At 43.9% G+C, this 27,067-nt stretch overlaps 1 protein-coding gene across 2 annotated transcripts; it reads right to left on the bottom strand.

The window, feature by feature from the left end:
• Positions 1-327: 327 nt before the first annotated feature.
• PAG1 (phosphoprotein membrane anchor with glycosphingolipid microdomains 1) lies at positions 328-27,067 on the bottom strand. 2 transcript variants are annotated; one of them, XM_045454792.1, is made up of 6 exons: positions 26,865-27,067; positions 24,772-24,823; positions 20,443-20,539; positions 17,547-18,148; positions 13,515-13,574; positions 328-9,042 (listed from the first exon to the last, which is right to left on the bottom strand). In XM_045454792.1, exons 1-6 carry the CDS (start codon positions 26,987-26,989, stop codon positions 8,674-8,676), a joined length of 1,305 nt encoding a protein of 434 aa, XP_045310748.1. In that variant the 5' UTR covers positions 26,990-27,067; the 3' UTR covers positions 328-8,673. The 2 variants fall into 2 exon arrangements, with proteins under 2 accessions (XP_045310748.1, XP_045310749.1); XM_045454793.1 differs by lacking the exon at positions 328-9,042 and adding an exon at positions 10,824-11,127.

Here is a 27,067-nt window from a genome sequence, read left to right as displayed (position 1 = left end):
TTTAGCATTTGCGGGGTACCATGCTCAATACCACATTTAATCTCCAAGACAACCCTGTTAGTAGGTTCTGAATTACCGTCCCTCACTTTTTATGTGGAAACAAGGGCAAGGAAAAGTCCAACAGCTTCTTCAAAGTCATCATAGAGCTGGGACTCAGACTCCTTTTCTGCAGTTTGCGATGCTAACCGCTACACTCTGTAGCCTGGTCATTGTCTTTCCTTTCACTTAGTGAACCGATCGCTAAAATCCCCAAACCCTGGTTATGCACAGAGGCATATAAACTAGCATTCCTGACCTTCCCACAATACCAAATGAGTTTTAACAAGCTTTTATATAAAACTGACTTTTATTGCAATTTAAAAAGAACAAAGACAATTTGATAAGTGCCTTTAATTACAATGTACCTGCTATTTACATGTAATTATACTTTTATACACAGCTTGAATAAGGTTCATTACATGTAAACTATAAGGTATTACAAGTTAAACTCCAGCCTTTTGGGAACATTCAGAATAGAAACACTACAGGCAGAAACACACAGAAATCAAATACCCATTTCAGTTCCTTAGGTACCATTACTGGATGAATGATCAAGATTTGGCCACAGAAGAGAATTGTAATTATGCGCTGAGTTGAAACTTATTCTTAACATGACTAATAGTATTGCTATTATTTAAACTCTAAACATAACAATTGGATCATTAAAAACAATATAACTGTAATTTATATAGCACCTTTCTTCCAGAGATCAAAGCATTTGTATTTATATTATCTCATTTGTCCCCATAACATCCCCATGAGGTAGGCAATGGTTGGTATCATTATCCCCATTTTGCACATGGAGAAACTGAGGCACAGAGTAGTTAATTTGTTCAAGGTCACACAGTAAAGTCAATGCTGAAACAGGGATCACAGAGCTGTGAGCTCATCTCTGATTCCAATGTTTCTCTTTAAATTGTCGTCTCTTAGAATTTAATTCAAAACCTCAATTCACTTTTCCAAGAAGTGTGCATTTTTTTCTCCCATAAAAATTGTTGAAATACTATAGGTAAGAAACAAGCACTCTGGGGCAGATGACAGACTGATACCACACTCTTTTACTGAAGTCTTTTTGTTGGCTTTTTAAAAATTATTATTATTATGAGGAGTTTCTTTTCCCAGTTTTACAACCAAGTTAGGTTTTTAAATGAAACACATTTGAAAGGATGTATCTGGTTGCCTAAAACTGTAGCTTTGGTAGCCATATTATGCTATCCATAAACCAGGCTTATTCCTGAGTTTACAAAGAAGAAAATGTCTAAAAATGATCGAAATCTTTGAGGTCATCCTTCTCATTTCTACACACTATGGTTTGCTCCTTAGGCTACTCAGGGTGGTAGACAGGGAGCTGGGATAACCTGTTTTCCAGAGACACAAACTGAGACGTGAGGAGTGGGAAGTCTTGCCCACGTCGCTTAGTTCAGATTTTATTCCTGCTCGCCAGGCCCCCCGTATCAAATATGTAGTTGCTCCTCAGAAAAATATTTTTTAAATGTCAAAACCTGAGGCATAAATGCTTGTTGACTTGAACAGAAAATTCAGCTTGTCTGACACTTTGCACATGCTTTTCCCTAAGAGGCAAGTCCTGCTAATGGTGCGGCCACACGTCCAGGACACCAGTAGTCAGCCACGGAGGAGCCTGTCGGAATGGTCTTTGTGTGGCTCCAGGAAAAACGAGAAAGCCTATCATCAAAAAATAAATGCAAAAAAAAAAAAAAAAAAAAAAAAGGCAAGCAGGCTTACGGGACAGGTCAGAAACATCATGTCAGATTCATGTGTGGGTTTTACATTAAAAGTACCTAAAAAGGAATCTTCAGAGATAGACTTGGGCTTTTGGTTCTCGCCTCTTTATCTGGGGAAGGACACTGACTGCTGTCTTTCAGGGAAGCCTTGACTACCTAAATGGGAAGTTCAAGTTAAAAGTTTTTTTCTCCTTCTTCTGCTTAAAAAGGGAAAAAGAAAGTTTGTTTTAAACTCATGGTTTCCAACTGCTGAGTTAAAAAACAAAACAAAACCGGACATTGTAATAAGACAGTTCTGAGGTATAAGACAGCCCCTGAGGCTCCAGAGGCTAAGACTGGTCTCCCTTTTAGTCTTAACTGTCCTAGCATGGGTGCCTAACTGGTATACTAGGTGAACTTTTAAAAATTAAATGTGTAAAGAGAATATCCGTTCTTTTAACTTGGCGGGGCGGGGGGGGGGGGGCGGTGGTGGAAATTACACTCTGGAATACCCATCCAAATAATTAACTATGACAACTTAGAGTGAAGTTAAAAAAACAAAACAAAACAAAAAAAAAAAACCCAAACACATCCTGGATCCTTAGCTGTGTGGAAAGTGAGTGCTTAAAAGGGATCTGGTTTCTCACTTCCAACATCAGACAGTTTGTCTACAAATGGCCAAGTTATTCTCAATATCTGGTAGCTCCCCGGTGAGATGCTTGACCATTCTTGTGTCCTTGAAGCCTGGCAAAGCAGACCAAACTACTTATAACTACCAGAATCCATAAGCACTGTCTCCCGAGGGAGGGAGTAAATGGCTATATAGCTAAAGAATATTACACTCAGCTTTACTTTATAAGTGATTAAGTCTTATAAGAAAGGGGTATTTTTCCTTGAAAGGCTCAGCATCCTCCTACTTTACGGTCCAGTTATTGGTCTGTTATTCCAAGGATTTAACTCCACTGGAACTTAGGAGACACAGGCAGTCTGAAGCCTTATGAGGGACAGTGAGCTTACCCAGTTAGAGCATGGTGCTGATTTTTCTGCAGTTGTGACTCTGATTCTGGAGAATTTTTTAAAGTTCTTTTCCACGGCCCTGTAGTGCCAACCATTCTCATGAAAAATGTGGGCAGGTATGAACGTGGTTTAGCAAAGCTCATGACTGTACCGCCCAGCATCTGCTTCCCCAGGTGGACCCATGATCTTATCTCGGCAGCCTGGGACATAGGAACAGGTGAGTCGGGCAGAGCTGTCCGCCCACCGGACAGTGGCAGGGAATGGTTCCACGCTGGCGGGCAGGATCCGTGATCTGAGGAGTGTGTCCATTTTGCAAAAGATGTGTTGGAATGGCCTATGAATAGCAGAGAGCAGCCAGGGTGGCGAGGGGGAACAGGTGTGGTGCTGTGCAAAGTGACAGAAGGTCACCTGTGCAGAAGGAGCCGAGGTAAGATCGGAAGAAATAGTGGCTTTGTGTCCCCGTTCTTTAGACTTGCTCCTTAAAAAGACGAGAGCAGTGGAGGGGAAAAAATTAGAAGATGTTAAAGCCAGTGAGATATTTTCAGACTTAAAACTAAGGTTTAAAAATGCCCAGTATCAGAAACAACTTTTTCCACTCTCTTGTGGATTAGACAATTTGACCATTATAAAGACCTTTTGAGACAATGAGTCAAAACGCCATTGTCATGAATTATTTTTGAGTCAGAGGAGCACTTTGAAACTGATCAGGACCACCTATGGGACAGTATGTTGCTTTCTTCTGAGAAACTATTTTTATGAGGAAAAAATGCATGGACAGTGAAATGCAAATTCCTATTTGTTTAGCTTTCAAACTTCCCCTGAAAACTTGAGGTGCATTAATAAAACAGGATATTTAAAAGGTAACAACAATGAAACCGTTGCCAATTTCATACACAGAAGTTTGAGGAATGACCATTACCAGCCTTTATCATCCATTACAGAAGGTGATCTAAGACAACCAGAGCATAATATATTTTTTAAAAATACCCACGGTATATAAGTGGTGAGCAAAGAAAAATCTAATTTGACTGCATTAAGATAAACAATTACCAAATGGAATATTTAAAAGAGTTTCCTTTTTAATAAAAGTTACAACATTTCTCATTTCATCCGGCATTAAGAAAAACCGAAATAAAGAAGAACCTGGAAAAACAATGACTACTTTATAAATTCCAGAGACTGGACGTAAACAGACCTAAAAATGAGCGATAGGAAAAAAAAAACCCACTTATGAATATTTGTTCTCTTCTGGACCACGGTTTTTAAAATTTACTTTCATAATTCCAGATGAAGACTAGTCTATCACGGTTTCTGGACTGGTCTCTTTACGTCAAACGCTTTCTAGGTGCGTTGAACTTGTCCAATGCCACTGTCAAGAATACCGTGTTTACGAAAAGGTACAGCACACAGAGCACTACTACAGGACGAGGCGTATAGATTTCACTGCAAAAAGAAGGCGTATCTGAGATTATAGACACACGTTCCTATTTTTCACACCAGTCACTTACACCAAACGATACACTCGAGCTTCTCCCGGTTACACAGGACAGTAAGCCTGTCAGGATTTCCAGGAAAGAGCCGTCAGTACAGCTGTGCTTTCAGGGCCACCACGAAGCTGGCCGGGTACCAGACGCCGACACTTTTGGAAGAATGGCATCACTAGATCACACGGACTCAGTATTAACTAGTACAAGGAGCACTGGAAAAAAAAAAATGTCATTTACTCATTTACAAAATCCTAACTCAGTCTTGAACTGAAGCTCTGGGATGAGAGCCGCCTCTCAGAACATCTCAGAGTGGTTTTCTGCACGTCATGCTACATCACCGCTCGCTGGTTCTGCGGTAAACTCACACGGCCTTCTAAGGAAAATGAAATAAAATGCAGCCATGTGATAACAGGCCTCTGCTTCTGCTACCAGGTTGGGGGTGGGGGGTGGGGGTCACCTCCCTGTGGGGCTCTGTCCTGGCTCACATGGCTCTTGTTGCTTTCCGCCGAATCTCTTCTCAACACTGAGAACACTGAGAAGGATGCCTATTTACATTTCCTCCTGTCATGCTGAATATGCAAGGAGCCACACACATTTAAAAAAAAAAAACCAAGACAAAACTATTTTAAAATACCACTGGGTTTCGACGAAGAGAATTATGGACACAACTTAAAACCTGAACTTACTAATAAGAAAAATGGTATGAGGGTAACCTAGGAAGGCTTTCTTGTAATTACTGAGTGAAAACTATTGGGTAGCTTTTTTCTATTTTGCTTTTATGTCAATAGTCATCACACTAGTAGGGGAGACATTCCAAAGACATCTTTATATATGTGTGTGTGTGTGTGTGTGTGTGTGTGTGTGTGTGTAAATATGTATAGGTATGTATGTATAGTATATGTACATGTATACACACAGTGTGTTACTGGTTAAAGTAAATAAATGCTCTAATTAAGAAAACGGAAGTCAAATACGAGAAATAGATACAGTGACAGCCTGAGGTTAAATTTTAGTTCTTGGTGGTGGCTATCTCTTGTTAGCACTTAATTAGAATTAACTCTTGGATTTTGAGGGCAGATACATCAGTAATTAGCCTTCTTCCACGAAAGACAGCAGTACCTTCAAAAGCTTTAATAAACCTAATGACGTAATTTAGTGGACAGGAAAGAAAATGTATGTGGCCCACATATTTGCAAAAATTACTTTCTTCTAGAATTTAAAATTTCCTTAAACATTTCACGTAAAATAGGTCATACTTTCCTGCTGACTGCATTTGAGAAATAGTAAAAACAGCATAAAAATTCTTCTAAACTTTCAAAATATCTGACTAAAAACAAAGATCCTGCCTTTAGGCAAGATGAGTTTACAATTCTGACTTACAGGACAAAAAACACTTCCTAAAACTTAGTTTATTTGTGTAATTTCACATAATGTAAGTTATAACAATGCATAATATGGATGTCAAAGTTGAATTTTAAAAATACTGTAAAAACTTTTCATAACTACCTTTCACAGATTTAAACTGTAACATGTAGCTGAACATGAAACTTTTTTAAAGAAGCCATAGGCTTTTGTCCAACTCAAAGACTAGCACAGATTTTCAATGAATAAAGTAAAAGTGACAAAATTTATGAAATACTGTACTTTAAGGTCAAAACCATGAGGATACATCAATACTGTAGTTCAGTGAGGTACCCAATGGTCTAAACAGCAAGCCTGCTCCCAAAGTTCACTCCGCTTCTCCCTGCCCCCCACCCCTCATGGATTGTGCTATTACTTCTTTTAGCATTTATGCCGGAGGGCCTTCTAGTTTCTTCTAAAATATACTTATAAGACTTCAAATCACAACTTATTCTTAGCACAGATTCTCAAATCAAGAGAGAGTTCAGTGCACATTTTATGGCTATATTGCATAGCCTTTATTTCAGAGCTTCTGGGGGAAATTCTGATAATGAAATTTCAAGATGATATGACTATTTATAAAGAACTTTCCTCTCTGGAAATGATTTTACGCTTTAGAGGTCATTCTCACCTCCCTGGCAATAAGTAAAGACATTATGAAATACAGTAAAACTTTGGAGTGGTCAAGCGCTCATAAAGGACATTACTGCAGCATGCACAATACTAGGTATGCAATGTGACAAGGCCGTCACCAAGTGCTAAAGGAACCCCAGGATGTAGAGATTGTTGGGTCAAACTCATTAATACCAAGTAAGCAATGAAAATCACCAGGCAAAACAGTGCTCATGAAAGATACGAATTCAGAGAACAAGGCCCACTTGTGGCACCTTCCTGATGAACTTTCCCCCCAATCCAAGGGTATTTCTGCCCTTATCTTCTAGTCAATGATGATTGTGCTTAGGCTCGAGAGGTCTTCATGGGAAAGACCAGGATGACCGAAACATAATGACAACCGACCAGTTTACCCCAACAAAGCTCACTTCACAATTTTCAGAAATGTATCACAGAGCAGTCACAAAATCAAGCCATGAATGCAAGGGATGGGAAAAAAACATGCCTGTGAGCTGGGTCCTACCATTTGCAAGATGCTTCATCCTCCGAACTGCATCCTTTGTCATAATGAGTGAAAACAGCAAGAGTATTCAACCTGAAAAGCCAGACATGTCGCAGCAGCATTGAATAACTGCCTCTTTTTTCCCCCTTTGTCAGTGTAGGAAAAGGTCCCTTTCTGTAGCCACACTGCATAATAGCAGGTTCCTTTTAAAATGAAAAGTGAACAAGTTTCCCAATGTTGGCCTTATAAAGTCTAAAGAGATGATTAAATTCAAACCAGGCTGAGCTCTTAATCAGAGTTATTTCAGCCACTGATTTTTGTAAAATGAAGGGGAAAAAAACCCCAATAGGCAATTTGCATTTGCAAGGACTGGCTTGCAGAAACCATCACTGTTTTCTTAAACACGTAACTGAATCTTAATGCAATTATAAATACCTTCATGAGGTTAATAATGCAGACATCCCTAGTCATATTTCATTCTTTCCATTGTTTTTGACCATTTCAAATATTTCCGTATTGCCCACTGAACTCACTGAAAACGATCCTTTGTGTTTATTCTGCTGATTTCTCTAGTGAGCCAGATGACTTTGACCAGGAGCTCCAAGTACCATTTGAAAAGTTAAGTCTTGAAAAAACCTTCAGTATTTTAAACACTTGATTAGAAAAAAGATAACAGCTACGTGTAGTTACCTAGCTTATGTGCTTTATGGTGTCTTTTCAAAATGAGAGTATAAATCATTGTACACAAAATCAAAATAGTTAATATACATTTTTTTTTTCTGGCACTTTCTAGAAATTAGGCGTTAAACATAAAACATCTTATAAATTTATATAACAAAAATAAATGTTTTACATTTTAATTTTAGATTACCTTAGGGTAGCAGTTAACTTATGAAATCTCACACTGTTAGTGTGGCAGCAGAGAGCATCAGAAATACACATTCAAGTCCGCAGCCCTTCAGAGACGGATGCCATGGCTGCCGTCCAAATATGTGGTGTGTCCCAACATGGAGATTAAGGCTCTCTGTTTCAGAGAAATGAGCTCTGGGCTAAAACAAGTATAGAAGTACCACAATGTTCATTGAAAATACTGAAAAGGCTCTGAAGAGTTTCAAATACTGGGGGGGGGGGGGGGCACGCTTTGACTAGAAAAATAAAATAAAGCATCTAAAAATGACTTCAAGTACTTTGGGAGAGGCTGCCGATGTGGAGTGCCCAAATAAGAAGGAATGAAGACCTAAACCTAAGAGGCAGCCCCGGTCCTGTCCACCTGCAGTGGTCATTTTTCCAGGTGCGGCTCTTGGAAGAGTCCTGTGAGCTGACAGGAACCAGCAACCACAGTTTCTTACCATCTTAAAATCCGTAAGTGGAAGGCAAGGGCCAAGCCTCGGGGGAGAATTTTCTCGGAATGAACCATTAGAAATCGGAAGATTTCACGGGGAAGAAATATTAGGGGCAGACAGGAAAAAAAAAAAAAAAAAAAAAAAAAAAGAAAGGAAGAAAAACCTGGCTCTTCTGAATGGCAGTATTTTAGGCAGGTGGGGTCGTGGTTCTTGATGAACGCAGTTCTTCCTTTCATCTTGGCTTTCCTCACGAATAGGATGAAACCACCGACAGCTGGGACCCTTCCAGAGGGCGAGGGTGCATGAAGGAGATGTGCTTGGGCGTGCGAGCGCCCCCTGCAGGCAGGGACGCACTGGGGTGCACTCGGTACGTACCTCACTGTTTCTGACCCTGCTAAACAGTCTCCACGTTTTCAATCGTCTTCAGGTTACCGGAGCAGCATACAGAGTGTGGGTTGACAGAGCTTCTTGTTTCCCGCAGGAGTGCCCCCCAGGCGGCTGAGCCCTCCAGGCGGCTGAGCACACGGTATCTGGGGTTGTCTTCGGGGCTGCTAGAGCCTGGTGATGTCTCTGCACTGCTGCAAGTCCCCAATGCTCTCATAGTCATTCTCCTTCGGGAGAAGGCCTCGGTGGCCATTGGGCTCTAGGGTGGCCTTTTCTTCCTCTCTGTTTAGAGCCTGTATTGCTTCATAATCGGGCTCGGGTTCCTCACTGGGTCTCACTGCTGCTGGAAGCATGCTACCGCTGTTTGGCGTTTTCTCGAAGTCTTTAACAGTCGCGTAGAGATCGTTACAGGAAGAGGGGGATCTCTGAGCGGCGCTTTGGATGGAGGTGTAGGTGGACTCTGGAGCTTTAAGAGACTGTCCCGATTTATTCCCTGACTGCCCAGGTTTATTTACTGATGAATACATGGCTGAGATCTAGAAAACAAAGGGTGAATTAAATAAATAAGCCTCAAGTTTGACTTCTTTCTCCCCCTTTACAGTGACAAGCTAGATATTTAGCACTATAGGCATGTGTATGCCCCTTTAAGATTTTTTTTTTTTTTGCCAATTCTCCCCAGCTTTAGTGAGATATTATGGACACATAGCATATGTAAGCTTAAGGTGTACAACATGGTAATTTGATACACATATATACTGTGAAATGATTACTACAAAGCTTAGTTAACTCCTTTGTTACCACTATGCGTGTGTGTGTGTGTGTGTGTGTGTGTGTGTGTGTGTGTGTCTGTATGTGGTGAAAACAATTAAGACCTACTTTTCAACTTTCAAGTATGATAGTATACCACTGTTAATTATAGTCACCATGCTCTGTATCAGATCCCTGGAACTTACTCAGCTTACAGCTGGGAGTTTGTACCCTGTGACCAACATCTCCCCTTTCCCCTACTCCCCAGCCCCTGGCAACCACCATTCTACTTGCTATTTCTAAGAGTTTGGCTTTTTTAGATTCCACATCTATGTAGAACATATAGTATTTGGGTTTCTCTGTCTGACTTATTTCACTTGCATAATGTTCTCAAGGTCTATCCAAGTTGTCACAGAAGGTAGAATCTCTTTCATGAGTGAATAATATTCCACTGTGTGTGTATGTACATGTGTGTATACACACATTATATATATGTGTATATATGTATATATTTAAAATGTATACACGTGGATATGTATCTGACATTTTCTTTATCTATTCATCAGTTGATGGATACTTAGGTTGTTTCCATGTCTTGACTATGGTGAATAATGCTGCTAAGAACCTGAGGGTACAGGTATGTCTTCAACACAGTGATTTCATCTCCTTCAGCTATATACCCAGAAGTGGGTTCTTCATGTGCTAATCCTGAAGTACATTACTAGAGAACAATTATATATGTTCAACTTTGTAAGTAGACCAGTCATATGAACATAACCCCGTGACAACCAGGTTCTCTCTGGGTCTTCGGGAAGGAGGAGAGCAGGCAGAATGAGGCCCCCAGGACCTGACTACAGTATCATGTTTTACTCGATTTCTACATCAGAATATTTCACCTGGGGGAAAAAAAAAGCTCTACTGCTTTAAGGAAAAAGGAAGAAGACAGATGTTAGATGAATGGTTCTCAAAAGGCAGGCTTCGAACTGGCAGCAGCAGGATCTGGGTCCCATCCTAGAAGCACTGAGTCAGAAACTCTGGGGACGGGGCCCAGCACTCTGTGCTGATTTTGATGCCCACTAAAGTGTGAGAACCCCCGAATTAGACCGTTTGGTTCACTCTTTCTGCATCGAAGTGGTCTGAAAAGTAGCTCCTGGATTCTGGCTGGCAATCTACTTCTACCTGTAAAAGCCTCATTTTCCATTAATTTTCAACTTCATTGCATATTACTGGTTAAATAGACATTTACAGATGGGGATAAATTTTCTCCAGTGGGAAAAATCCATTCTTACTTGCAACCAGCCAACCCAGAAATGAAATTTGGGGACAATTCACTTACAGGGCCCTCTTCCCTACTGAAAGCGTGGGCTATTTTCCGGACACCCCTACTCAGTCTCATTAACATACTCCGTATAACCTCTACTATCAAGAGGGATTTAATTTTCTTTGGTAATGATAGATTAAACACACTGATTAAGAGACATTTGTGTGTGTGTGTGTGTGTGTGTAGGGGGGGGTATTATTGTTAGAAACCACGGCTGGAAATAAGTAGAAATATCCTTCATTACCTTCATTGGCCATAATGATTGATTTATTCAAACACCCAGGAAATAAATGAACATGCCTCCTGACAGATGCTTGGCTTCCCAAGTGCGGAGAGATATTTCCTTGCTTTCACATATCTTACATACTGTGGATGAAGTTTCCAGCTGGCCTCAAAAGCTTCTTAAGACAGGCCTGCTGCATGTTAACTGGTCATTTGCATGAGAACTTTTCACTACAGGCTGGTGGCTCTGTTTTGCCAGGCCTTGACAATCCAAAGATTTAAAACCAGAGGAATCATCTTTGGGAAATTCTGCCATGCTGGTCTGACCTGTCTAGTGAATAGTAAATTAACATTCTCACCTTAGAGATCTGAATGGAAAATTACTCTTGAAATGAAGAATGATAATTTCTTTGAAGTTAGGAAGAATAAATCACCTGCTTTTCACAGTGAGGTGCAAACATAGGGAACTTATTATCTAAAAGGTCGTCCAAGCCAAAAATGTGGACAGATTATAAAGGGTGAATCATGGATGACAGTGAAGAGGGGAGCCAGCAAAGTAGAAATGCACTCTGTGCCCTCAGGGGCAACACTGAGGAGGACAAACACACCATTTCCTGCCCTGTACCGATGAGGGGGGCACACTGCAGCTTCTCTCCTCAACTTTCCTCCCCACGATGCCTGCCATTAATGCTCCGCTCTTTGCAATTACTTGGGTTTTCTTGGCCTTTACACTCTTTTTAAAAAGTTAAAGGCTCTTTCATTAACTTGCAACTTAATATTGTCTCTGGGCACGAGCCTAGTGTGCAGAGAATGTTGAGAATCTTTCATAAGTGTTAACATTTACAAGTCTTCTGATGATCGGATATCTACCTTCTAGGACTATGATTTCCATTTCGTATACAGGTTCCTTTCAAGCCCTGCTGCTATTTAGTGTCACAAGTTTCCTCTTTTAAATTTTTTTTAATGTTTATTTATTTTTGAGAGAGAGACAGGGTATGAATGGGGGAGGGTCAGAGAGAGAGGGAGACACAGAATCTGAACCAGGCTCCAGGCTCTGAGCTGTTAGCACAGAGCCTGATGCGGGGCTCGAACTCGCGGACCGCGAGATCATGGCCTGAGCCGGAGTTGGACGCTTAACCGACTGAGCCACCCAGGAGCCCCTACAATTCTTCTCTTTTAAATCTCTCATCTTTATTATTTAGGCTGCAAATTGTTATTATGTTCTTATAAATTACCCTCTTCCTTTCCCCCATTTCTCTTCCTATAACCAACCCTTTCCCATCATTCTGTTAAATTGGGATAATTGTACTTAAAACTCATGTCTCAGTGTCTGTCTGGACTGGCTAACACTATAGTACAAAAATACAAAAATAAGTGACTTCCATAATTATTTTTTGTAAAGCAGCTTCCTAAAATGAATACATGTGAATCACCGTTCTTTAATCTATGTTAAAAATTCATCAGTATAACTAGGTCCTATTTTCTCAAACCACAAACAATGTCAGATTAGAAGAAAAGTAATTTAAATTTTTACATAGTCTCAACTTTATTTTAAAGGATTTGTTTCCAGATCTCTCATATATTCTTCTTTTTGGTCCCAAGTGGGATGGGCCTGGTGCAGTGGGGACAAAAGACTGCTAGAAGAAGGTGAAGGCGCCACCAGGCTGGTGAGGGGCGGGCACAGTGGACACGGACAGAGCAGCATGTGAAGGAAACCCTTTGGAGGTAGAATTCAGGGGACCTGAGTCTGAGGACATAGAGGAAATGGGGGTGTCATGGATGATGCCCAGGATTTTGGCTCATATGAACAGGTGGCTAGATGGCAGGACCTTTCCCTGGGGCAAGAAACACAGAAGCACATGGGCAACATTGCCTATGGAAAGCTCTCTGCTCTTTGAACTCCCAATGTGGGATTGTAGTCTATTTCATTTTTTAATACTCTACACAAAGTCCTATGATGTGAGGGGATGTCCCTGCATATGTATGTCATTTTCCTACATGCACAAAATTTACCATGCTAGGAATTCCAGATAGAAGCTATAGACAGCCAGATAAATTGAGGTGTTCAGCTCTCTGAGCCTAGCTTGATATAATAACATATATACCGGCTTGTACGATTTTGACGCTTCACTGAAAAGTTTAGCTGGTGAATATTTAGCCCAGGTACTTGGAAGAAGACAGTGCTTTCTTGTTGGCTGCTATGTCTGACTGTTGCTGCAGCCTGGAATTGTACTTCCCGGAGTTAGTTACCTGCTCTCTGCCTCCGTATTCCTCATTAAATCCTTCCCCCTCCACTTCCCAGGCTGGATTAAATTCCTTACACCCACCTGTTCCAGTTTCCTGTGTTTTCCAACCCATGATTAAGTGCCTTCGAAGGTGGACTTCCTTCCTGACTGCTCACTAAAGCTCTCGCACTTAAATCTCTCTCTTGTCATTCTATTTTCTCCCCTGCTCTTCCTATCTTTTTTTTCTGTTCCTTCTTTCCTACTCTGTTTCTTTCACTTAGATGACCTGTTCATCCTGTCTTCCTTTTTCTCCTACCATCTCCCAGTCACTTGAGCCACTATAAAGCCAACATTCCCAAATCCTGGCCTCTACACATCTGCTTACGAGTGTTTCAGCTTTTTCAGAGAAGAGTTACATAACAGTGCATTTATTCAGGGAGAAACGCTCTATTCTTTAAAGTTTTCTGGTTATTTAAAAAGCAATAAAACTCACCTCTTCTTCTGTGAGAGTCGGGTCCTCTTCCCGGGACTTGTACGACAATGAACTAAATCTCTGTTAAAACAAACACAGACCAAGGGAAGATATAGTTTGAAGTCAATAATCCAGCCTTTCTTTTGCATTTGTTTTGACACATCTATAAAAATGTTTTCAAATTATTTTTAGGGAAGATATTATTTTCTACAAAGAAATTATGTCAAGGGGTGCCTGGGTGGCTCCGTCAGTTGAGTATCCGACTTGGGCTCAGGTCATGATCTCACAGTTTGAGTTGGAACACTGCATTGGGCTCTGTGATGACAGCTCAGCCCTCCCCCGCTTGCACTCTGTCTCTGTCTCTCAAAAATAAATAAAAGAAGAGGGGCGCCTGGGTGGCGCAGTCGGTTAAGCGTCCGACTTCAGCCAGGTCACGATCTCGCGGTCCGTGAGTTCGAGCCCCGTGTCGGGCTCTGGGCTGATGGCTCAGAGCCTGGAGCCTGTTTCCGATTCTGTGTCTCCCTCTCTCTCTGCCCCTCCCCCGTTCATGCTCTGTCTCTCTCTGTCCCAAAAATAAATAAAAACGTTGAAAAAAAAATTAAAAAAAAAAAATAAATAAAAGAAGAAACACTAATAAAAGAAATGCTGTCAAGCAACTAACACTTATAAACACTTGTAAGACATCTATTGTGTTGGGGCGCCTGGGTGGCTCAGTCGGTTGAGCATCTGACTCTTGATTTCGGCACAGGTCATGATCCCAGGATCGTGGGATCAAGTCACATGTCAGGCTCCATGCTGATTGTGGAGCCTGCTTGAGATTCTCTCTCTCCTTCTACCCCTCTCCCCCTCTTGTATCTATTGTACGATGTTTTTCAATACCCAGTAGTATTAAATACCCAATGCCCTTCCTGGTCACTGGTGAATTCAACCTTCAGGTGGGTTCTCAGCACTGCTCTGTGTTGGACCACCCTTGCCAGTATATCCGGTCCCTGCTCGGCTGTTTACTTCCCACCTTCCCCTCCCTCCCCAGGCCCCAATACCTCCTCCCCCATCCTCACTCTTACCTGGTGACCTGGAGAAAACTGAAGAAATCAGAAATTTCTAGGAACTTATACCCTACCCCACCCCCATCTCTGCATTCACGAATTGTCCTTCCTCCCTGTCACCAAAGAACTCTTCAAGCCCCTCTTAAAGGTGGTCCCCTCCTCTTATACAGGAGATCCTGCCCCCTCGCATCTACTCATGAACATTCACTCCAGCAAGTCTCCCATTCAGTTTATATCATCAGCTTTTCCCTCACTGTGAAATCATTCCCACCCACGTGAAACCATGCTGTTATTTCTCTGACTCTGAAAACAAAACAAACCAACCCTTCTTCCAGTTCCATCTATGGCCTCATCCCTCTATAGCAAAAACTCTTAAGACTTGTCTAAAAAAGTTGCTCAAATAATCGTTCTCTTCCTATTCTCTCTCTAAACCATTTCAGTCAAGTTTCTGCCTCTGACACTCCAGGACACCAATGTCCACCATGTGACTAATGTGACTGTCAATCCTCAGCCCTCATCATTCCTGACCCGTCGCCGCGTTTGCCACAGTGGCCACTTCCCGGTCCCTGAACCTTCTTCACGTGGCTTCCAGGACACTGAACTTTCCTGTTTTTCTTTCCTATTTAGGTGTCCTCTGCTCGTTCCTTTTCTTTCCTAGACCTGCGCCCTGGGAACTCTTCTAGTTGTCATTTACACTCAATCAGTGATCTCATTCCCCCCTTAAAGCAATGTCATGGCTGTAAGAAAAAATTTCTGCTGATGACTTCCAAGTGTACAAATCCAACTCAGGCCTTTTCTCCTAAACCTGCTCATCCATCCAGCTGCTCTCTGCTGTTTCTACTCATACATCCAGTATGTATCTCAAACGAAACATGTCCAGCACCGAATATGCAATCTTCTCCAAAAACCCGCCTGCCTGCAGCCCTCTCCATTTCAGTGAATGGTGACTCCATCTTGGTAGTGGCTCAGGCCAAACCTGGGACTCGTCATTATCTTTTCTTTCTTTCATCACACATCTGGTCCACCAACCAATCTCTTGGCTCCAGCTTAGCTTCTCCCATTACTTCTGTCCTATTCTAAGCCACCATCATCTCTTGTCTGGTCTGTGAGAATGGCCACCTGGTGTTCCTCCTTGCTCCTCCCCTTTACAGTTGAATCTGACAGTATAGTCAGGGGCATCTTTGCCAAAGATCCAAAGAGTCATCCCTTCTTCTCAAGATTTTCTAATGACCCCTGTTTTATTCAGATTATGAGTAAAGGCCACACAGGATTGGGCCCCTGGTTACCTTTCTCTCTACTACCCTTTCCTCTCCAGCCACACCTGTCCCGCTCCTCTCCCTTGGACAGGCCGGACGAGCTCCAGCCTCAGGCCCTTCACACTGGCCATTCCCTCCGCTCTTCCCCCAAATATATACAACTCATTCTCTCACCTCCTTGAACGTTTTATTCAAATGCCACCTTCACAGTAGGGATACCCTGACCACTTGATTCATAATTGTACTCATTCCACTTTCCTAATCCTCCTTATTTTGTTCTAATTTTTCCCTATAAACTTTAAAGCCTTCTAAAGTGCCATATACTTTAGTTTTGTGCATATTTATGTCTCTCCCCACTAAAATGTAAGCTCCACTGGAGCAGGAAGTTTTGTTCAGAAGTTTTGCTCACTAGTGGATTCTCAGCACCTAGAAGATTATGTGGCACGTAGTAGGTGCTTGCAAAAATCTTGTGCATGAATAAAAAAATGAATGAATATTAAATATTTCAAGTTATCTGAGTTGCTTAAAATTAAGATTGTTTATATGAAGATGATGGGTTATTCATTCTTGTATTACTATTGATTCCCAGATGGGTATTTCCATTTTCTAATGGGATATCTGGAGAACTGCTTAGTGGTAGTGGTTAGACAATTGACCTTATCTTTCAAGTGCTTATAAGTAAAAAAAGCTTGAATTTTTTTTAGGCATAATAGACTTTACATTAGTTTCATTATCTCTGCTTATATGAAGGGCAAAACAATAGACTCCACTTTTGCATTTAGGACTAGGTTCATGAACACTCTTATTGGGGCTCTCAACAGCTGATTTCACAGATAATATGAAAAGTTGAAACGCATTCAGAGAAGACCACAAAGAATGACTTACTGGGTATAACCTATATAGCCACAGCCAGGGTTCACATTTTGATCATGAACTCCAGATGTTTTTTTTAAGGCTACAACTGTATTGACTGACTAACCCCTACTTGTCCTTCCCACCAAAACCTGAGATGAGAACCTTGCTTTTTCCTGTGGAGAGGACAGAAATCAGATAATAGTTGACTAAAGAAGACTGGGCCTGGTTAAATCCCAAGGAGATACTGACAACTGGAAATGTGAATTTCAAGTTATTGTGGCTCATACATCCAGTTATCAGAAACAGGTAAGGCCCGGGGATTGTTAATACATTTGAGAGCTTTGTTGAATATCTAACCTTAAGAGTTATTGGCTATTGTTTTGAAATTGTCACAAAATAAAATCTTTTACTTGATTTTATAGAGAAGTATGCATATAATCAGATACAACCAGTGGCAACTGTGAGTCTGTTCCCACTGTGTGTGTTCCTATGCTCTGACTTCTGGGACACCACGCTGCTTGAGGCAGCAGCAAACAGAAAAGGCTAAACACGGGGCAGTCTAGTTTCCATTTAAATTCCTGGTCTTCAAAATGAAGACAGTAATACTTAGCCCCGATTAGATAGGATGTAAAAACTGGAAAATATCCAAGTAAGGGGCCAAGAGAAAATATTTTACAAACAAGAGTTTTTAGCATTTTATTATTTGGAAGGGCGGGGGGGGGGGGGCGGGGCGTGCGGGGAGAGCCACACACAGAATGATGAAGCAGCTTTCATCATTCAACGAACCTGAAAGTGTTTATATGTATTTCCCAGAATGATGTGCCAGTAAAAGCCCCAAGAGCAGCTAGATTCCTAATCGTGACAAAAGCACATGAAGCACAAACATGGGGGCCTACCTTGTTGGTTTCACTGGTCCCCTCTGTGGCTCCTTCGTCTCCTGTCTTGCTCTCTCTCTTCTCCTGAAGGTTTTCATTCTCATCCAGAAGTTTAACGGGGACAGGTGGTGGGGCTTCCTCTTCCAGATCGCATGAATTTCCAAGAACAGTCTCTGCATTAACACTCTGTCGATATTTTTTGTTTCTGTCCACCGAGGCATACTCAGCAAAGTCTGCTTGGGGGGCTTGAGGCCCCGGAAGCTCTTTCAAAGCGGAAGTTGACTTTGACCTGCTGCCATGGCCTTTCCCTGGGTTCACAGCTGCCGCCACCTCCTTAATTTCTTTCACAGTTTCATACAAGCAGTCCTCCACCATATTTTCTTGGGAGGAACTATCCTTGAGTACTTCGTACGGCCCTTCCGTCCCCAGGCCCTGGTCCCCATCCACGGCTCTCGCGTTGAGCATCATGTCCACGGCGCTGTCAGGAGGAATTCTGGGCAGTTCCCGGCTCTGATGACATTTTGGCTTCCCTGAGCTGTCCTGGGAGTCCAGCAGATCTGAAGCTGAGGTCTGGACTTCCTCATAATGTTGCATGCAGGTCAGAGTACTGTCTTCTGAAAGAACTAAGGCAGCAGAAGTATTAAAAATGAGGAAAGACAATTCTTTAAATAATTATTACAGTGAATTGGATAATGCAAGGTTAGGTTAAATCAAGGTGCTTTTTATTGGACTCTAAACTGCAAATTACAGATGGTATGACTGTTACTTGATATTCTTATTTCAACCACAGTTGAAACTAAAACCAGCTATTACATCTTTCTAATACAATATTTAATAAGTTGTCTTGGCTATTAATTTGGTTCACAGTTACTTTCATTGCTTATTGGTGGGACTCTGGTAGGCAGAGTGCCTAACGTGACCAGAGGAAGAAAGTGATATTCCCTGGAGCCAGACCGTGAGTGGCTGGGCACCAAAATGGGGGGCATGTATGGTGGCCACCTTCCCTGGCCTTACCGGCCTCCTCCCGTTTGGAGGGAATAACTGGAAACCATTCCCTTTCAGTGGTCACTTTTGTTTGACAGACACGATGGAAACAGGGGGGCAAAAATGTGCCCTAAACCAGTGTAACAAAGGGACTGCACGCCTGTGCCTCTTCCTTCCATCTCACTGGCCCTTCCCCCTACCATTTCTACCTCAAATTAGAAAATCCAAATGTGAAATCCTTCGATTTGCACAGAAATGTTACTGTGTGAAACCATTCAGTCATGTTTTCTGAGTGCCTACTGTGTGCCAGAGATGGTTGGAGTACATCAACAAAGCCAGCCCGCCCTTCTGATACCTACATTGTAGTGAACAAGTTATTAAATTACTGTTGCTCTATTATATGTTCTTTATATACTATCTATTCTTCATGTGTGAGCATAAAAAGTATAAGTATATACGAATAAATGTGTACTAAAATATGTATATTTATATTCATACATTTATCTTACATGCTCCTTATATAATATATAGTTCTTATATACGATATATAGTCTTTACATATGTACGTATGTGTGTGTTTATAACTTATGAGTTTTAATCTTTATTGACTAGACTGGCATTCTCTGAGACCTGCAGCCCAGGACAGTGTCTGACACAATGGCAGGTACCACCCTAGGTTTACTTACTCATCACAGAGGGGTTGAACTTCTGCCCTCTGGCCCCAGACATGTGTCATGGTGGTCAGAGAACAAGCACTGGAGTCTGCAGATTCTGGGGTAGATACTGCCCCCCCCCCCCCACTCCCCGAGTTTCCTTAGCAGGACACGGGGTACAGGACAACCTCCTACCTCAGGTGAAAGCACTTTGTAAACTGGACAGTGTGAAGCAAATGTAGTTGCTATTTTTGTCAGGGACAGCACTCCGTGCGTGCAACAGGCGGTGTGCAGAGTGGATCCAGAGGTGTGCCCAGCACTCAGATTACAGATCGTCAGCACACTGACTGTGATCTCAGGCAAAGTATCAGCCTCTCCATGGCGGGCAGAATTATGGCCTCCAAAAGGTGTCCATGTCCTACCCTCTGGAACCTGTGTGTGTGTTATGCTACGTGGCCAGAGAGGAATTAAGGATACAGGTGAACTATCAGCTGACCCTGAGAAGGAGAGTAGCCTGGGTCACCCAGGTGGGCCCAACGTAATCATGAGAGTCTTTTTTTTTTTTTTAATGTTTATTTATTTTTGAGAGAGAGTAGGGCAGAGGGGAGAGAGAGAGGATCTAAAGCGGGTTCTGAGCTGTCAGCACAGAGCCTGATGTAGGGCTCTAACTCATGAGCCGTGAGATCATGACCTGAGCTGAAGTCAGATGCTGAACCAACTGAGCCACCCAGGCGCCCCAAGAGTCCCTTTAAGTGACAGAGTGGGGCAAGAGAGTTGGGGAGAGGTGTAAAGATGGAGGGAAAGGCTAGGAATCAAGAAATGCAGGCAGCCTCTAGGAGCTGAAACAGGTAAGGGAACAGATTCACCCCTAGAGCCTCAGGAAGAAGTGCATTTCTGCTGGTACTTTAAAGCTGTAAGTTAATACACTTCAGTTCTTCTAAGGCACTAAGTTTGTGGTGATCTGTCGAAGCAGCAATGTGCTGCGGTTTCTTCACCTCTAAGCTGTGGACAGTAACAACAGCTATCTTACAGGGAGTGAGAATATTAATATCAGTAATCTTATAGTAGTTGTATGGATGGGTTAGTATACAAACAGATCTTAGAGCAATGGCACAGATAAACCAATTAATAAATACTAGCTTTTCATCCAAATGAGAGGACATTCACTAAAACTGGTAGAATACCAAGAGTGGGCAAGAACACATTTGCTAATTTTTGAGCTACGTTTTTTGAAATGTGATGGGGTCTGCATGGAAAGCTCGTATTTTTGCATAACTTACTGTCCCCATTGGTGAGTATTCCGTTCTGTTCACTGCTGGCAGGTGCATCTGTGGCCAGGCTAGTTATTGAGCGGCTGAACATCTCCTTGTCAGAAGGCTGCAAAACAAACATACCACATGAACAATCAGACTGCGGGCAGAGGAGAGTGGCCATGGCTTTTTCTAAAAATTAAAACCACAGCAACAAAAACCCAAATCCACTTAAACTAAGTGAAATTAAACAAAATTGAATTGCTAGTCACACTCTGAATGCTGAATGCTCATCAGCTACAGGTGGCTAGTGGTTACTGCAGATCAGGTACAGAACACTTCCATCACAGTGGAAAGCTCTATTGGACGGAATTGTTCTAGAATCTTTGGGGCACTGGGAATCTTCAAGACCATTTGCAGAGCTTTCCACCTGAGGTCTTCAACTGGGCTACAGGTAGGTCATGAGGGATCAGTCCCCTTAGCTTAAGGTGAGAAGGTGGCCAAAAGGCCCAGTGCTGGTCAGAACTGACCCCAGCAGAGAGCAGCCGCATCCTTCCTTATACCACAGGCTCTGTAAAATGCTGTTTTTTTTAAAAAAATTAATTTTAGGGGCGCCTGCATGGCTCAGTTGGATAAACGTCTGACTTTGGCTCAGGTCATGATCTAGCGGTTCGTGTTTGAGCTCCACGTCAGGCTCTGTGCTGACAGTTCAGATCCTGGAGCCTGCTTTGGATTCTTTGTCTCCCTCTCTCTGCCCCTGTCCTGCTTGTGTTCTCTCTTTCTCAAAAGGAAATAAACATTAAAAAAATTAAAAACATTTTAAAAATTTTATTTTAGACAGAACATGTGCGCATGTGATCAGAGAAGAGAGGCAGAGAGAGAGAGAATCTTAAGCAGACTCCACACTCAGTGAGGAGCCTGATGTGCATGGGGTTTGATTCCATGACCCTGTTATGACCTGAGCTGAAATCAAGAGTCAGATGCTCAACCGACTGAACCACCCAGGCGACCCACAAAATGCTATTCTTAAAGGCATGCCACACCAAGACAAATACGCCATCTGAAGGGAAGAGGCTTAACTCTGGTCGAAGACAGATACTATAATCGATTTCTGAGACTTTCATAACCAGCCAAGTCTCTGCTTTAAGGTTCACAAGAACAATCATGTTAAATAGTAGGTTTGCAAATCTTTCTCATTCTCACAAATTCTGGATGCTTAGAGGAAAGAAAGTCATTGAAGGTTTTTTTCTACTGGGCTCGAATACGGAGATACTATATGGAATAAACAAGTAGTCAGAAAGCACATGTTTCTTTAAATGCCCAACTGGTTCCATGTAGCAGCCTGAATCACTGCTAATGTGACCTGTCCCCAAATCCTTCTCGCAGAATACAGTGTGCATGACCCAGGAGGCCACACTTGGCCTATGTTCCAGGATTCCACATGGAAATTCTGATATAAACAGCACTAGAAACTTGGCTAGTTGGCCTCACAAATTCTCTGACTTCTTACTGGGAACCAGATAATAATAATAATAATAATAATAATAATAATAATAATAATAAAGCAAATAGCTCATGCTATGTCATGAACCCTTAACTGAGAGTCCGCTGTTTCAGTTTCACGCTGCTCCTGAGTGAAGGGTGCCAGGAAGCGGGTCATTGCGTAAGGACGCCAGGAGCTTAAGGTGCAGGCTCTCATATCCCAGAAAGGTTGCACCCAGACAGGAGTCAGGTGTGAGGGGGGGAAGCTCCCAGGTTGGCTCATCACAGCATAAGTACCCATCGCTGCTGAAGCAGCATAACCTGGGTCCTAGCCACCACTTCTCCTCTCAGCTTCCATGAGAAAATGCCCCCAGAGGAGCCTGGAGTGAGCCTCCCTCTCTCTGTAGCACAAGGAGCAAACTTCAGGACACCCCCATGCCTCTGGATCTTTTCAGGCTAGGCTTCAGTGGTGGCCCATCTGGGGCTTAGGAGGGAGCAAGGATGTACAAGAGCTGGGATCAGGGGTGGGGTGCGGAGGCGAGGCTGACTTGGAGGGCTTCTTTGGTCTAAATGGCGAATCTGCAAGTTGAATAAGATCGAGCAGCTGAGAGAGAAGCTCTTAAAGAGAGCTGGGTGGAAGGCTGTGGTGGGTGTGTGTGAGCTCACGTACCACGGCCCGTGTGAACACGTGCTTTTGCGTGCTCTCCCCCACACATTTGTAGAAGAGAGGCTGTGCGGTTATTAGTTAAGGATACGGCACGGGAACAGCCTGCGTTTTCCTTTCATCCCCCGTGACACTACCTTCGACCTCGTCCCTGACCCTGGGCCACGCAGGCATTGAAGGTCTGCAGCAGCAGTTCTCACACTGGGGCACGTATCAGAACCACACCGCAGGGGGGCTTGCTGATGGCTCCCTGGGCCCCACCAGGGGTGTAGCAGCACAGGGAAGGAATCTGGGAGGAGGACAGAGACAGAAGCCCTTCCTCTAGCCCCAACCGGCACCAAGGAGCACGGGGGGTGGTGAAGAAAGCCAGGACCAGGGACCTACGTGTGGGAGAAGCAACCGCAGAGCTAGCCCCCCATCTCCCCCACCTTTTTAAAAAACATTTGTTATTTATTTCGAGAGAGAGAGGGTGCACACGTGTATGTGTGCATGGGCTGGGGAGGGGCAGACAGAGCGGGGAGAGAGAGGATCCCAAGCAGGCTTTGCCCTGTCAGTGCAGAGCCCGACATGGGGCTCGAACTCACAGACCATGAAATCGTGACCTGAGCCTAAATCAAGAGTTGCACAGGGCGCCTGGGAGGCTCAGTCGGTTAAGCATCTGACTTCAGCTCAGGTCATGATCTTCCCATTCGTGAGTCTGAGCCCTGCATGGGGTTCTGTGCCCACGGCTCAGAGCCTGGAGCCTGCTTCACATTCTGTGTGTGTGTGTCTCTCTCTCTCTCTGCCCCTCCCCTGCTTGCACTCTGTCTCTCAAAAATAAACAAACATTAATAAAAAAAAGAGTGGGAGGCTTAATCGACTGAGCCACCGAGGCGCCCCTCCACCCTCTCGATGCCACCACAGCAGCGATCTGCGCTCTGTGCGCTGGACGGGGGCGCTGTGCACAGCTGAGAAGTGGGGTTGACAGCCAGAGACTGGGGTAAGAAAGAGGGCAAAGGGAGAGCTGAGAACGCAGAACGGCAGCGGGTGAGGTGTGCGTGCAGAGGAGGAGGCAAGGACACCCCAGGGGCTCCCGGAGGAGAGAAGCCCCAACAACTCCAGCCTGCTTGGGATACAAGAGCCTTGCACGCCCTTGGGCGGGGGCGGTGACTGGGCCCGGAGACGCCTCCTGGGTAAGCTCTGTCTGCTGGCTGCCTATTTCACACCCTCTTCCCGACCGGCAGATTTTGCCTGATCTTAAGGAATTATGTCAGCGAACGGAGACACCTTCTCTGTTTTAGCACCGCCATGGGGCTCGAGCAAGACTGGCGAAGTCAGCCCTGCGAATATGGGGTGGCCCCCTCCCCAGCTGCTGGAAGTGCTCAGCCAGGTAAGGGCATGACCCCGACACTCAGGGTGCTCCTCACCAGGGTGGGTCTAAGAGCCCCTTGTGGCTCGACAGCACCCCATGTGAGAGCTGTGGAAACCCAGCCGGGCCACATCGAGGCCAACGGGGGTCCTACCTTTTGGTTAGCTTCATGACCAGCTGTTACTGGTTGAACTGGATACTCCCCAAATTTCAGAGGTGAAGTCCTAACCTCCGATACCTTAGGAATGTGACCTTATTTGGAACAGGGTCCTTGCAGATGAAACTCAGTAAGATGAGGTCACATTGGAGTCCTTACCAAATGAGGAAGCTTGGACAGAGACATGCAGAGGAAAGGCCACATGGAGAGACACAGGGAGAAAACCACGTAGAGCGGCAAACCCCCAGAAGCTGGGAGACAGGCCTGGAACAGATTCACCCTCCAGGCTCTCAGAAGAGCCAGCCAACCCCACTGATACCTGGATCTCCATTTCTGGCCTCCAGAACGTCAAGACAATACATTTGGTATTGAAGCCCCACTGTTTGTGATCCTCTGTTATGCAGCCCTAGCAAACCAATACTAGGCCGGAGCTGGGCAGGGGCTCCCTGCAGTAGGTTGGCACGCTCTCAGGATCCTTCCGGCAACAGCACGATTGCATCCATTTCTGAAACTCTCCCAACCAACCCGGCTAATTGCACAGGCCTCTAGCCACGCTGAGTAAGAGTCCTTCAGAGGGAGGACTCTAGGCAGCCAGTTAACTCTGGTGAGCTCCTTCCCTCGGTTTCCCTCAGGTTGCCAGCTTGTGGGAACACACTGAGATAAGTGGCCGGTGTTCGAAAGCACACACAGACGTGTATATGGGCTCACCACGTTCATCAGGTTCTCGTGGTCCCCGCTGTGCTGTCTCGGCTTCTTTTCTCTGAAATGGAAGAGAAAACATTGCTGTAACGCCAAACGTGCCGTCTAAGATCAAACAGATGCTCCCCTTGGCTATCTGAATATTTGTCCACATTTAAATCTTTTAGGATCCTGGTTTGTTTTGCCAAAGAAGCAAAAGCTGGACCGTGACTCCATCACTCCTTTGCAGGCGTCAGGGTCTGAGGGGGGTCAAGTCACAGCATGAGACCCGTCACCTCTCTAGCTCTCTTTCTCCCAGAGTAGAAAGTAGAAGTTCACAAGAGGACTGAGGCACATTCCTGAGCAGAAACTTGTCTCGACTCTAGAATGCTAGAAATAATTTTACCTGTTTTTTCCCTTTTTTAAAAGAAAATCCAGACAAACTCAGAGTCGACTACCCAGTGCAATGGGACTGGGGAAAAAATGAAAGAAAATACAAATTTTGGCACGTTGGGAAGGATACATGCTCTCAGGATGAGTCATATGTACTTCCAGTCTATGGAAAAGTCCGTCGAATAAAAATAGAATTTATTTTTACTCAGGACAGTCTAAGGAAAGCCATCCGTACTAGAGAATACATGTCCCATATTTGTCAAGGCAACAGTGACGCCTAGTGGGAGTGTAAATAATTACAGGCAGGCCCTCCCTAGTCCAGGGGAGCAAGCTCCACCAGCCTCTACTTTTGCACCTTCCTGAGCAGACTCAGATCCAGCTGTGGAGCTCCAGGTCTAAACTGGGAGGAGACTGGAAGGCTACTTGGTTGGGAGAGTCCGACTTTCCTCTTCTTGACAGAGACTTCAGGGTAGGAAGTCCTGTCAGATGTGTAAATGACCCTTGTTGGGTCTCTCCTGAAGTTACTGAGAGGAAGGTCTGGAGGTAGACTGGCTGGTTTGCTCCAGCCCCACAGCACCAATCTGCCAGGAGGCTGCATGTATCCTTCTTATTTTACAATTTTAACATTTATTCATTTTTGAGAGAGCGAAAGAGAGAGCAAGCAGGGAAGAGGCAGAAAGAGAGGGAGACACAGAATCCGAAGCAGCCTCCAGGCTCTGAGCTGGCAGCGCAGAGCCTGACATGGGGCTCGAACTCACGGACCGCGAGATCATGACCTGAGCCAAAGTCGGATGCTTAACTTACTGAGCCACCCAGGCGCTCCTGCAAAGTATCCTAACAGCGTCTGAACACCTGGGAAATCACTCCTAACATGTTAGAAAGACCTTTGGTTCTGAGCAAAGAGCTTTTATTTGGGGGGGGGGGGCGTACAGACATTCCAAATGAGGGAGACATGGAAGGGGAGAAGCAGCATAACTCTAAAAACAACCAAGATGATTATTTCATCTCTCTTCTAGGAAAATTAATGTTTCTTTTTAAAAAAAAAAATTTTTTTTTTTAACGTTTATTTATTTTTGAGACAGAGAGAGACAAAGCATGAACGGGGGAGGGTCAGGGAGAGGGAGACACAGAATCTGAAACAGGCTCCAGGCTCTGAGCTGTCAGCACAGAGCCTGACGCGGGGCTCGAACTCACAGATCGCGAGATCATGACCTGAGCCGAAGTCGGCCGCTTAACCGACTGAGCCACCCAGGCGCCCCGGAAAATTAATGTTTCTTAAGAAATTGCAGTTCTAGATCACAAAACTTGAATGGTCCTTTCAAACCACGTAATAGCAATTATAATCAGTAACTGTCAAGTGGCAGCAAAGAGTATCTTTCATGCACATCATACTAAGATTTCCAAATGTCCATCGACAGGAAAACACAATATAAATTTTAACAACGATGTGCTCAAAAGAACAGCAAGAATTTCATATTGGGAAGCTTTGTATACAAGGGTTCTCCCAGTTGCTCCTGAGCAAAATCAAGCATGGATTTTCATTCGATGAATACAAAAAACGTCCTGAGGTGCTCTGCAGCACAGAAGCTAGTTAACTTTAGAAACACAGGGGTTTCTGTCAATGTCTGTGTAGCGGGATTGTGTTTGTAACGTGCTTTTCCTACGAAGAGTCTTCTGGGCACAGGGAACGGGTTATTTCAAGGTTCCGGCGGATACACAGGAGATCTCACCTGTCACAACTGGAGCACAGAAAGACGAGGAAACCGATGAGGAAGAAAGTGACGAGAGCCGCCAAACTGCCCCACAGGACCACCTGCATCTGTCCGCTGCTCAGCACGCTCCCCGAAGGTCCCATGGCGGGAGCAAGAAGTGGCACAAGCTGGTGGGTCAGTCAGTCCTTCACAGGTGGTAACATGGGCACAGAGTGCGTCGT

The sequence above is a fragment of the Leopardus geoffroyi genome, chromosome C3 (assembly GCF_018350155.1).
Source record: "Leopardus geoffroyi isolate Oge1 chromosome C3, O.geoffroyi_Oge1_pat1.0, whole genome shotgun sequence".
NCBI classification, from domain to species: Eukaryota; Metazoa; Chordata; class Mammalia; order Carnivora; family Felidae; genus Leopardus; species Leopardus geoffroyi.
Note: the sequence above shows the minus strand (reverse complement) of the source record. Positions and strands in the feature narration are given on the sequence as shown.

Bases quoted from the DNA above. Each gene is read 5' to 3' on its own strand.
- PAG1 (XM_045454792.1), bottom strand. From the start codon at position 26,989: ATGGGACCTTCGGGGAGCGTGCTGAGCAGCGGACAGATGCAGGTGGTC. The intron at 24,824-26,864 runs GTGAGATCTCCT...CTTCCATTTCAG, and splicing joins CTGTGCTCCAGTTGTGACAG to AGAAAAGAAGCCGAGACAGC. The intron at 9,043-13,514 runs GTGAGTTTTATT...TTTGTTTTCTAG, and splicing joins CGACTCTCACAGAAGAAGAG to ATCTCAGCCATGTATTCATC.